This window comes from Lycium barbarum, chromosome 7 (assembly GCF_019175385.1).
Source record: "Lycium barbarum isolate Lr01 chromosome 7, ASM1917538v2, whole genome shotgun sequence".
Taxonomy (NCBI): Eukaryota; Viridiplantae; Streptophyta; class Magnoliopsida; order Solanales; family Solanaceae; genus Lycium; species Lycium barbarum.
In genome coordinates this window covers 4,714,908-4,727,895 of record NC_083343.1, presented here as the reverse complement: position 1 = coordinate 4,727,895, position 12,988 = coordinate 4,714,908, and the positions used below count along the sequence as shown (strand labels likewise).

The 12,988-nt window shown below is 34.0% G+C and overlaps 1 protein-coding gene across 1 annotated transcript; it reads left to right on the top strand.

Moving 5' to 3' along the window:
- The first annotated feature begins 5,193 nt into the window (after positions 1 to 5,193).
- On the top strand, positions 5,194 to 12,401 carry LOC132602965 (probable WRKY transcription factor 32). Its single transcript, XM_060315794.1, has 5 exons — positions 5,194 to 5,401; positions 6,956 to 7,008; positions 10,203 to 10,864; positions 10,963 to 11,121; positions 11,820 to 12,401. The coding sequence occupies exons 1-5, from the start codon at positions 5,296 to 5,298 to the stop codon at positions 12,175 to 12,177; spliced, it is 1,338 nt and encodes a 445-aa protein (XP_060171777.1). The 5' UTR covers positions 5,194 to 5,295; the 3' UTR covers positions 12,178 to 12,401.
- The last annotated feature ends 587 nt before the right edge of the window (positions 12,402 to 12,988 follow it).

Here is a 12,988-nt window from a genome sequence, read left to right as displayed (position 1 = left end):
ATGGTACAACACAATAACAACATACCTAGTGAAATCCCATAATGTGGGGTCTGGGGAGGGTAAAGTGTATGCAGACCTTACCCCTATCTCGAAAGATAGGGAGATTGTTTTCGGAAGACCCTCGACTCAAGAGAAAATATAAGAAAAGGTCAAATAAGCACAAGCAGTTCAAAGCAAAATGAAAATGAAACTAAAGAAAGCAAACAAGTCATGATAGAGCAGTCTGAGAAAAGGAAGCAGTAGCTACCACAGATAAATAAGATAATTGAAGTACAAGAAACAACACATAATAGCAAGTATCAAACGACAATAGACTATATATCCAAACTGCGACTACCTACTAGCTTTCTACCTTAATCTGAGTCCTCCATAACCTCCTATCTAAGGTCATGTCCTCGGTAAGTTGGAACTGCGCCATGTCCTGTCTAAGCATCTCTCTCCAATACTTCTTCGGCCTACCTCTACCTCTTCTAAAACCATCCATAGCTAACTTCTCACACCTCCGCACTGGGGCATATGTGTCTCTCCTCCTCACATGCCCAAACCATCTCAGTCTCGCTTCCCGCGTCTTGTCCTCCACTGATGCCATTCCCACCTTATCTCGGATATCTTTATACGGTATAGTATAGAAGTGTATATAAAAACCTCTTATACATTATGTATAAGTCCCTCTTATGTATAAACACCTCTTGTATAAGTTCGTATAATATTATATACTAGTGTAAAAGTAAAAATAAATACCTCTTATATACTTTATACAAGGTTTATACATTGTCTACAGTAAGTGTATAAAGTTGTATATTGTTATATAATGTTGTATATCGTCAAAAAGTGGCTATGCGGGTTGTAATTTAAAAATATGGCTACACAAATGTAATTTTGTATGCTGGATTGTACATTATTGAAATTTCCCATATAAATATTGGATTCAGCTGAATTCAATATTTTCGAAGATTGAATCAATCAAATTTTAATGTATTTTGAATCTGCCTCTGCTCCCAAATATATATTTTGCCAAAGATTTGCGTTTTTCTTTACTTATATTTGAGGATGAATGACAATACGCCAAAAAAAAAGGGGAAGAAACTCCCCAAATATTTATTTATCTAATAAGAGTTTAAGTTTTATACATTGTTAATATAAGAATTATTTTATTATTGGTTCACTTTTATCTACTGTTGCAAAGTAAACGTGTTTTATTTTCAAACTTATAAATTATCCATTTTCAGGTTATACAACTGATATTTACAGTAAACCTTCTTAAAACGTGAATTTGAAAATATTATAAAACATGTTACCTATTACAATAAGTAAAGATAGCAGGATAGTGTAAAACTAACTTACACTAACCGTATATAAATACTTAAACTTAATTGACAATATCTTAAAAACCAAATGAATTTTCTTGGTTGATTCTGATTGATTTACAAGCATCGTACTAAATGATATTTTAAAGCAAAGATTCCGCTCTTGCTCAATTAAACAGAACATAGATATACAATTGAAGCAACACTCTTACTTTTGAACCTTTTTATCAAAATCTTTTCAGAAAACTAATATTATATTTTTCTTGTTTAAACAACCTGTTTAATCTTTATATTTTATCCACCAAAGAAGAATTCACTTTGAGTCAATAGGATACCCACTAGCCTAGTTTGATATTCCGCCAAAGGTTGGATCAAAGCGAACAATATCAAAAAATTAATTATAAAAATTTGTCTCAATACACAATATTATAAAGAAATACTCCATCTATTTCATTTTGTGTAGGAATTTTTTCTTAGCCCTTTCTTCAATGATATAAGGTTTTTCTATTTTTAAAATTCTTTAACTTTAAGCTTTTTACTTTTTAAAATAACATACTTTCATAATCACAGAAAATCATAATATATTTAAAATTATAACTATAAAAGCATTTTCTTAAAATTTCATAAAAGATAGGAAAGGAGTGATTTCGGAAACAACCTCCCTACTCCATAAAGGTAAGGGTAAGGCATGTGTATATCAGTGTTCATGAGTCAGTTGGAGTCAGTTTTGGGGTAAAACAAAAATCAAATCAATCTAGTCGGTTTTAAAATTATAAAAATCAAACCAAAAATAACGGAAAAGGGTCAAATATGCCCCTGTACTATCAGAAAAGGGTTAAATATACCCCTCGTTATACTTTGGGTCCAAATATACCCTTCCCGTTATATTTTGGGTTCAAATATACCCTTCTTTTATACTTCGAGTTCAAATATACCCTTCCTTCGTTAAAATTGTCTAAAGTGGACATGAGATATGACATGACACTGACAACTCGGTGAGGTGGACATCACGTGGCATGCCACCTCACCACCTCAACCCATTTACCCTCTTTTTCCCTTCTTCTTCCACTACTACCATCTCCTTCCCTCCCGGGGCGGAGCTAGCCCTTTGGGTGTGGGTTCGGCCGAACCCAGTAGCTTTTGTCCGAAACATATATTTGTATTAAAACTTTTGTCAAATATGTACAAATTATTAATTAAGAACCCAGTAACTTTAAAGAATTAGAACCCCGAACCCACAAGCTTCGAATCCTGGCTCCGTCTCTGCTTCCCTCCACACCCTTTACAACCATTAGCACCATCACACCACCACTTTTTAAGGTCCTAATTAGGAGAACCGTTAAAACGTGATGAGCTTTGCCCTGTGATATGTTAACCAAACATTAAAGCCTAATCTTGTGAACAAAAGATTGCCTTGTTCTCTGCTTCTTTCTATTTGCTTCTTTTTTCCCTTTTTATTTTTGACTTAAATCTGCAAAAGTTTATATAGCCAATTCATGGGGCTATTTTATTTATTTCCATACTAGTCAAAAGTTTTACTGAGAAAATCCATTTGACAGCTTGGTGCAAAGAGAAAATTCACTTGTAATGATGCAGCGAATTATCTCCTACCATCAATAAAATTCTTAAGACAAAAAATTTATTTTGAAAAAAGGACAAGTAAAAGGTAGAAGTTCTGTTAATTTTTAAATCATTGAATATGTTAGTAGATTAAACCAAAAAAGTTAAATTCAGAGATTGAGACACTGCACGTTGATTACTTTATCTTATTGAGAAAATAATTGTTAATATCAAGCTAATCAAGAGTTTTATCCTCCTCCCCACGTGTAGCAATTCATTGGTGGTTATCAAAATCCCAGAGGAAGTTCATTTAAACTCCCTCCGGAAGTATAATAAAATCATTTCATTGCTAATGGTTGCAAAGGTTGTGGAGGGGAGGAGATAGTAGTGGTGGAAGAAAGGTAAGAGAAGGGTAAATGGGTTGAGGTGGTGAGCTGAAGTTATCAGTGTCACGTCATATCTCATGTCCACTTTGGACAATTTTAACGGAGAAAGGGTATATTTGGACTCGAAGTATAAAATAAGGGTATATTTGAACCCAAAGTATAACGGGAAGGGTATACTTGAACCCAAAGTATAACGAGGGGTATATTTAACCCTTTTCTAATAGTACAGGGGTATATTTGACCCTTTTCCGCAAATATAATTCATATCCATCGGTTTGGTTCGATTTTTAAGAAAACTAACAATATTTAATTTTCAATCCTTTTCTAGATTATAATTCGTTATTAATTACCTTTTTATTGTGATAGCTACAGTTTTTGTGGACTACGAAGAAATTGTCTTAGGATTCTTAAGTGTTAATTAAGTGAATAAAGTTTATAAGAAATACAAAAAATAAATCCAAGTAAATTTCATAGTTATTTTTTTTTTAATAAATGAATTTGAATTTCATGAATGTCTTTTTTAAAATAGACTTAAAAGCATAAAGTTCGTTAGCCTATTAAAGATGGATAAAATTTTGCTTAAAAAGCATGCAAATTAACAGCGTACCAAATGTCCGATTCTCACAGCTCATAATTCGGATCCAGACGCTATCTATGTCTCTTCATGTTTCCAATTGCCACTCTATAAAGGAAAAAAGTACAAATTACTCCCGTTTTTAAACATATCACGTAAAATATTAAAATTAAAGAGTTAGCAAAAAAAATAAAAAAAATAGACATTCTTTTTAGTAGGCGTTTGAACATGTGATTTAAAATCATGGTTTGAAATCATGAGATGATATCAACATTTGGACATGCGATTTCATCTCATGGTTTCATGTCATGAGATGAAATCCCAAATCATCCAAAAAGATATGATTTGGGATTTCAAACCATGATTTCAAATCATATTCAAACGGCTCTTTAAAGGGTTGAAAAGGAAAGTAAGACAAATAAATTGAAATAAAAGAAATATTAATTATTATTCACTTTTAAGGATCAACAACAATCATTGAAGAAACTTTTTGAAGCTTGCCTCAAATTTTTCGGGTATGAGTATGAGTCTTTTCATTAGATATCGTGTAACGATTTGGATCTTAATTAATTAGGGGATAGTTAAAATAGATCAATAAGATCATGACACATGTCCTTCATTAAAATAATTGGTATATCCATTCTAAAAAATAATGGCAAGGGTATATCTAGACTGAATATATAACAAGAGGTGCATTTAAATCGTTTCTCATAGTGCAGGGGTACATTTTGGCCCTTTTATGTTTTGTATTTCTCAATTGTCACCGTCAAATACTTTAATATAAAAAGGGGAAAGTAAGATAAAAAATAAAAAGTAAAAATGATCTCATATGTTTGAGCGTAAGTTAAAAATAGTCCCTTAAGTATGCACTGAACAATTTTGATCCTTTAAGTTTGTCAAAAGTTAATATTTTTAATCTCCATTAACATTTAACAATCTATATTCGTTAGATTTGTCAAAAACATTAGGAAAAAAAAGATGTAACCATAAATACCATAAAAGTCTAATCAAATACTAAAATCAACACAAAAACTCCACTAATCCTCAAAAACTTTAAAAGAAATAGCAGAAATTATACCTCAAAAAGTTATACCAGACTCTAGAAATAAATAAAAAACAACAAAGACTTCAAAATTATACCTCTAAATGTGAGGTGAATCGATTAAATGACCCTCCACAAAATATAACATACCGCCTCTGTATGCATAGGGGTCATATAAGGATCATTTACCTTTATTCATTTTTATCAAATTTCCCTAGTACCCTGTAATTTTCGTCAAATCTAACGGACAGAGTTTGGTAAATATTTAACCGAGAATAATTTTTTTTTTTATCCTTTTCTCAAAATAAAAAACAGGACAAAAAGTTCTCTCTCTATAATAATACCTTTACCTTGTTTATACAACCTCTTATTATTCATTTTTCACACACAGTAAGTAGTATGTGTGATTTGTGATCGTAGAAAATTATGAGTGGAGCTGAGAGTTTAACAGAACCGAAATTGGAAAATTCAATTTCACAAACCCTAGCTTCTACTACTACTACTACTACTACTGATGCGCACCAACTTTCTGGTACTGTTGTTCAATGTCATGTAATTCGTTTTTTTTTTTTTTTTTTTTTTTTTGTGTGTGTGAAAATTGAGTGTGTTTGTTATCTCATGTTTATTGAATGATCAATTGTTATACATTTGAATTATTATTTGCTTGTTTATGAATTTATAAACGTAGAATTTTCACTCTCGTGTGTACAAATTGAGATCAATTGTTATACAGTTAGACTTCTCTATAACATCATCCTTATATATATATAGCAGCACTTCACTATATATAACAGCCATGTTTTTCCAGTCTCTTTGTATTTTTTTTTTTTTTTTTGGGTGAAAATTGAGTGTTCATTAGCTCACGTTTCCTTTTTATGATAAAAAAAATGTCGTATATATATATATATATATATTTTTTTTTTTAAATGAAAAATGAGTGTGTTTTTTGGCTCATGTTTTTTTTATGATCAAGTGTTATACATTTTGAGTACTTATTTCCTTTTTTTATGCGTATATAAACGTAGCTCTAGTGTCGACTCGTTCGTACAAATTGAGAGTGATGAGCGATCAAAATTAGATACTGAATCGTCTGTGTAATTTGTTCTATTTGTTTTTCCAGTTTCGTTGTTTTTTTTTTTTTTTTTGTTGGTGAAAATTGAGTGTGTTTGTTAGCTCATGTTTCATTTTTTTATGATCAATTGTTATACATTTGAATTTGAGTTAGTGGTAAAAAAATATACCTGAACTATTACTTTTTCGCGATCAGTTGTTCCTTTTTTCCTGCCTAAACTATTGCCGTCTATGTATTAAAACACACGTCGAAGCTGATTAGGGTGTAATTGATTCTATTTGTTCTTTTGGTTGTTAAAATTGTGTGTGTTCGTTAGTTGATGTTTCATTTTTATGATCAATTGTTTTGTTCTATTTGTTTTTTTTTTTTGATTTTTTTTTTTTGTGAAAATTGAGTGTGTTCATTAGCTCATGTTTCGTCTTTATGATTAATTGTTATACAGTCAGACCTCTCTATAACAACATCCTTATAGACATGTTTTTGATGGAACCGATCTTTCATGTTATGTTATATTTATATGTTCTCTATAACAGCATTTCGCTATAGCAGCCAAAAAATATTGGAACAAATGACTTTGTTATATAGAGGTTTGACTGTACATTTGAATTTTTATTCCTTTTTTTATGCATATATGAACGTAGAATTTTAACTCTCTTTAGCTTTTTGTTGGTAAAACTGAGTGTGTTCTTCATTAGCTCATGTTTTGTTTTTATGATCAATTTTTGTATGTTTGAATTTCATTTCCTTTTTATGCATATATAAACATAGAATTTTCGCTCTCTTTACTCTTTTTTTTTTCTTTTTTTGGGTGAAACTGAGTGTGTTCATTAGCTCATGTTTCGTTTTTATGATATATTGTTATACGTTTGAATTTTATTTCCTTTTTTATACGTATATAACCATAGAATGTATGTCCTTTTCTTTATGTGTGTGTGTGATTATGAGCATGAGTTGTATATATATGCTTTTTTGTCTATGAGAATTCTTTAATTATTGTGTTGAATAATCTGACAGAAGTACCAGTGGAATATGAACTGCCTCCGTTTGAATTGCCGGAAAAAATCAAGGTATGCAATTTCTCGCCTTTACTTGATATTTAAGTTTGAAATTACAGTTATCCAGAATTTCAAGATGTCCAAGATGTTTGAGTGGATTCGCTGGCATAGCATGTTTTTTTGTTTGAGTGGATTCGCTGGCGTAGCATGTTTTTTTTTAGTTTTTCAGTTATCTTGTTATAATCATAGGTGTGCAGTGTATCTGAATTGTCAATCACTGAGATCTCTTGAGGTTAATGTGGTAAATAATGCATGATCATCGGTTCTACAAGATCCTTTGCACATTCCATGATTGCATATACAGAGAAGCAGAGTAGTTTTGCCTTAAAGATCAAGTTAGGTAGGAATTGAAAACGGAGTAGAGTGGCTACTTTTCTTGATGGTTGATATTGGGAAGTGTTAGTAGGTGATGGGAAGCCAGTAGTCCAAGAAAGTGAATCGGTGGAAAAGTGGAAAAATATAAGTAGGCTGCTCTATCGATCATCCACTCTGTACTTTTCCGTTTCGGGTTGTTATTGTGGTTTTTTCGGGAGTTAATGAAGACTGAGAAAAGTAAGCAAATGTTAATACACTTTAAGCAGGCTAATTACCTCCTCCCGCTTTGAATTTCCCTGTCCATGGCCACAGATCCTCCCTGGCAAAATCACTGCAATCAATCATCTGCCTTTGGAATATATGTTTTGTGAAGAAAAAAATTTAAAATTTGATGCTTTAATGTTGCTTTCGTTGCAAAGGGAGAAACTTTAAATATACAGCGCACGTCCTTTTCTGAATCGTGTGAAGGCTGTAAATCCGAACTAGTTGGAATTGAAAAATAGTTGATTCTTTGATTGTGAATGGTGGGAAGATTATACAAGAAACTGTTGGTCTCAAGACAAAATTCAGAGCTCCATATTTTTATCATTGCCACAGGAAGAGGATGTGTTCCAAGCTACGGTAACACCTTAACTTATGGACCCGAAATGCTTTGACCATGGGCCTTCTGTAGTGCATACATCTTCCCTTGACTTTTGTGAAGGCTTAACCGAAGTAGCAGATGAAGACCAATTGTTTACCTTTAAACCAATAGGAATACTTTAAGCTGATGTGCAGCAGGAGCTTGAGATGTCACAGACACATCGATGGATATTCTAAGTGCAAATTTAGGCAATTTCTCTGAAAGAGCTATATAAGCGTCGGAATGGAAATGTTTGATGCATGGCCAAGGTTGGGTTGTAGCATACATATCTATGATAATTGCCAGTTTTTTCTGAGGCATTCGTCTGAGAGAGCTTGATGGTTTTTAGTCTTCGATGCTTTTGCGTTATGCATATTTATTAAGTATTTTATCTTTACGGTAGTTAACATGTGCTTGATTCAAGAAATTAGGCAATTGTGAACTGTGACTGCTTGTGCTCTCTTGGGAAGTGAATATTGAGAATTTTGAGATGTGACATTTGCTTCTAAATCTCTCTTTTCCTCTCTGTATGCAACATCTGTGTTGAAATGTGTGACTACCTTATTCCAAAGGTTAAGCTATTAGAGAGCTGGCACATTTATTTATTTTAGGTGTACAACACTCCCCTCTTGTGCAGCCTGATCTTTTTCCATGGACCAAGCATGTTGAGCTTCTTTTTCATAGAACTCAAAACATCTGCCTGTTCGGGGGTACAGTGTGAAAACTATGAATATCCAACTTAAAAGCTGAAGGTAATCTGGTAATGAGAGAAATGATAAAACACTTCTGTGAATATACCTTTGGATGTCCACTTAAAAAAGAAGCTTTGGATGTCCTTTAATACTTTATATATCCGATGTGGGATACTATATATTTCAATATCCTCCTGCAAATGTAATCCGATTCTAGGGACTTTAGAGCGGATTTATGAGTAGAGTTGTTCCTTCTTTGATGAAGGTCGGTTTTTACCTAAATAGCCGAATCAAGTCAACTGTGTATATTTTCTAAATATATAATCAAATCAAATCAAACCAAGCATATTACTCAATTTTTTGGTTTCAATTTGACTTTTTTTTGGGGGGGGGGGGGGGGGGGGGGGGTCAGATGAAATGCTAATCAAATGCATCATAAGCTTGTTATGTTTCTTAAACATATGACTTCAACTTACATTTTTCCCTTATTGCAATTTGAGGATGCCTAAGTGAAAAAGGGGAAAAGACAAAAAGAAAATTTAAAAAAAAACATTAAAATAGTTAGAATATCAAGGGAAAAGGCTCAATATGCCACTGAACTTAAGGAAATGGCTCACATATGCCTCTCGTTAATAGTTGGTCTTGAATATGCCCCAGCAGTTACCATCTTGGACTATACGTGCCATTACCCACTAATGAAACCCCACTTGTCTAATTAGTACCATAATTGCCACGTGGCATTATCTAAACCCTCTATTACTTACCACTCCCCTTCCCCACTCATCTCCTTTTACGAGTGGTATATGTGAGCCATTTCATTAAGTTCAGTGACGTATTTGAGATTTTTCCCAAGTCACCACCATGTCCCATCCGTTGTAACACCCCAAATCCCACCATGAACACACCCGATAACATAAGGTAAGAAACCTTAACATGCGTGATATGGTGACTATCACATGGCCTTTGCAGGTGCTTTCGGTTGCATTTGTGATCAGAGATCATAATAGTTTGTTCTTATTTGGTTGTTGACTGTTGGATTTTTCAACTGATTAGAGTAGGGAGTTAATGGTTAAAACAGGTCTTGTGATTGAGACATCCAGTATAATTGCAGTAAAATTATCCAGGATAAGAAAAATTATAAAGTGGGCTTATAATTTGTAGACTTTGTTATAGCTAAGTTGTAAGTTTATCATGATTCAAGCTTGCCTTGTGTGGTGGCTAGGAACGTCAAATAATAAAGGCTGCTTTCTAGTTTTTTGGAACTTGGGCTGGCAATCTAAATTATTTGAATGACCGGGAGCAGATGTACTTGAGAAATTCCAAATCTGACCAACTCAATTCTATTCATAATATCTCAAATTGCAACAGTATTTGTGACATGATGCTATAAATGAGTAATAGTCGGATTACTTTTTTGTAGGTTAATATATTTAGCTTTTCCAGAATATCTGGTTTCTATTTTTCTTTTTATAATGTTATACTTTTTATTGAAAAGTTAATTCTGGCAATTGTTGGAACTGGATATGTATTTTTGTGGGACAGGTTACAACAAATGAGTCATTTCATGCTGTATGCAGGATAGAATCAGTGTTACCAGGCCTGAAACTTTGAATGCTCAAGCAGGGACAGAACATCAGCAACGCGTGCCTGATGAAGCATCCTCATTGGAGCTGTCATCTACATCTGTTGCCCGGTCCATTTCATCAGTACTGAGCCCAACTCTAGCAGAAAGACGATCATCAGCAGTAGTAAAGTGTAGCACAGGAGAAGTGGCTAAGCAGAGTTCCGATGCCAAGGTTCTACCTGTTCTGCCAGTCCTAAAGACACCAACCAGGGATGGGTACAATTGGCGGAAGTACGGTCAAAAGCAAGTTAAAAGTCCTCAAGGTTCTCGAAGCTATTACCGATGTACTTATTCCGAGTGTTGTGCCAAGAAGATTGAGTGCTCTGATCACACTAATAGTGTAATGGAGATTATTTATAGAAGTCAACACAATCATGATCCACCCCCGCGAGTAAATTGCTTAAGGGAAAGCAAGTCTGCAGTATTGCCTGCACCTGCCAATGACAAAAGTATAATAGCTCATCCAAATAGAAATTCTAATGAGACTGTGGCATCCTCTGTAAAAGAAAGTTTACCAATCGCTGAGACAGCAAATCAGGATTCCTGTGGGTCTGACACCGATACTGAAATCACTATTAAAGAGGAGCATGGTGATGAACCTGAAATAAAAAAGAGGCAAGTTCTCTCTTGTATTTAGTTTAGTTATTTAAATTTTTTGCTTTTCATTGTTCAAAACCATTGGATTGATCAAAATCCTCACCTATGATTTCCAGGTCGAGGAAAAGTGACGCAAGTTGTTCTGAATCTGCTTCTAAACCTGGAAAGAAACCCAAACTGGTGGTTCATGCTGCTTGTGATGTAGGAATATCAAGTGATGGCTACAGGTGGCGCAAGTATGGACAAAAAATGGTGAAAGGAAATCCCCATCCAAGGTACTGTATTACTGTAAGCCGTACACTTGAGAATCGGTTGATTGTTCTGCCTGCTTTTGGCTGAAATGCTAAGAGCCACATTAAATGCATTTCTTTACTCATACTGGGGTATTTGCTAATTTCTTCCCATCGTTTCCTTTTGTATGGATTGTGTTGAACTGTTATGGATGAGAGTGTGCTAGTTTCCATGCACCTTCTGTTCTATGAAAGGCTATGGATGAGAGTGCCATTCATCTTACACCCTATTCTGTTTTGTTAGAGTTTTAGGTATTCTTCAGGTAAAAAATTCCTGCAAGTTTTCCGTTTCAAGTTAAATTTTTTTTTTATTTTTTTTGGATTCAACATCAACATGCATGAATGTAAAAGGAAGTGGATGTAAAAGGAAGTGGAAAACTGGAAATGCCAAGCCTGGTGTCAAAATAACTTGTGAAATGACATATTCTAGCTTGAATAGCCTCTCTCCGGGCAGTCAATTAAGGAGATTTCACTTTCATTCATTTGTAAACCTAAAAAGAACAACTGGGCTTATTCCTATATCTAGGTTTGTTCCAATATTTGAAAATTGACAATTGTTTCTCACGTATTACTTGTTGTTATCTGACTTCACATTGAACTCTTTATCTTGGTCAGAAGTATACTTCATTTTGCTGCTTTGATTCTCCTGTTTTATTCTAAGTTGTTTCCTGGATAACCTTTAGGAACTACTATCGATGTACATCAGCTGGATGTCCTGTTCGAAAGCACATTGAGAGGGCTACAGATGGCACAAGTGCACTGACAATAACATATAAGGGAGTACACGATCATGACATGCCCGTACCAAAAAAGCATCATGGTCCACCTAGTGCACCTCTTGTTGCTGCTGCAGCCCCTGCTTCCTTAACCAGTCCGCCCGCTAAGAAACCTGAACTGCTACAGCAACAAAAATTGACCACACAATGGTCCGTGGATAAAGAAGGTGAGTTGACAGGTGAGAAATTGGACCTTGGAGGAGAAAAGACAATGGAATCGGCTCGAACTCTACTGAGTATTGGATTTGAAATAAAGCCTTGCTGAAATTGTTCAGCTGCTATGATTTTTTTCGCCTTAATTTTCTTTCATTTATTTAGTTTTCCTTCATAGAGCTTTCTTGTAGAAATTTAGAAGTGTACCCTTGTCGTACTCCTACAGTTATTACAAGTTTGTGTAAAATGATTGTAGTCGTCCAATAAAGATAGATATAGACTCAGTTATGTACATTATTGCGGATCAAAATAATTAACATAGAACTTAGAGGAACATATTGTGATGTTTGTCAATTTGCTTCTGTTTCTAGCATTTACTAGCAAGTTTTAGGAGAACTTAGGTTGGCAAGCATCTTCTGTGCAATACTTTGGACATGAATTAGTTTAGCATATAAACTGTTGACATACATGTACACAATCAAATCGAATTAGAAGATCAAGCATGAATCTCTGTAAGATTGTGACATATCAGATACCTATAGTTGGTTGAAGAATTTCACTGCCTAGCTGTGATGTGTTCAAACTCAGAAAAGTTGATATAGGTTGAATTTGTATTATCAGATAGACTTGGTATTGGACACACGTCACAGGTTCGAATCCTGTCACAGCCAAGAGCCAAGAATTTAAGTGGGGAAGGGTAGAAAGGCGAACTAATTATTCAGAGTTTTGAACTGCTGTAGTATCATCTGATAAGCGCCTAGAATTTAAGTGGAGAAAAATAGAAGAATGAGCTAATTATCAATGGAGTTTTGAACTGCTTAGTCACAGACCTTACCAATTATCTAAAGAGTTCCTAAACACACACCACTACCTTGGGCGAACTCTCGATTATAAAATAAATAAATAATTAAATAAAGTCAGCA

Excerpts from the sequence above, each read along its gene's own strand:
- LOC132602965 (XM_060315794.1), top strand. The coding sequence starts at position 5,296 with ATGAGTGGAGCTGAGAGTTTAACAGAACCGAAATTGGAAAATTCAATT. Across the intron at positions 10,865-10,962 it reads GAACCTGAAATAAAAAAGAG|GTCGAGGAAAAGTGACGCAA; the intron begins GCAAGTTCTCTC and ends TATGATTTCCAG. Across the intron at positions 11,122-11,819 it reads AAAGGAAATCCCCATCCAAG|GAACTACTATCGATGTACAT; the intron begins GTACTGTATTAC and ends GATAACCTTTAG.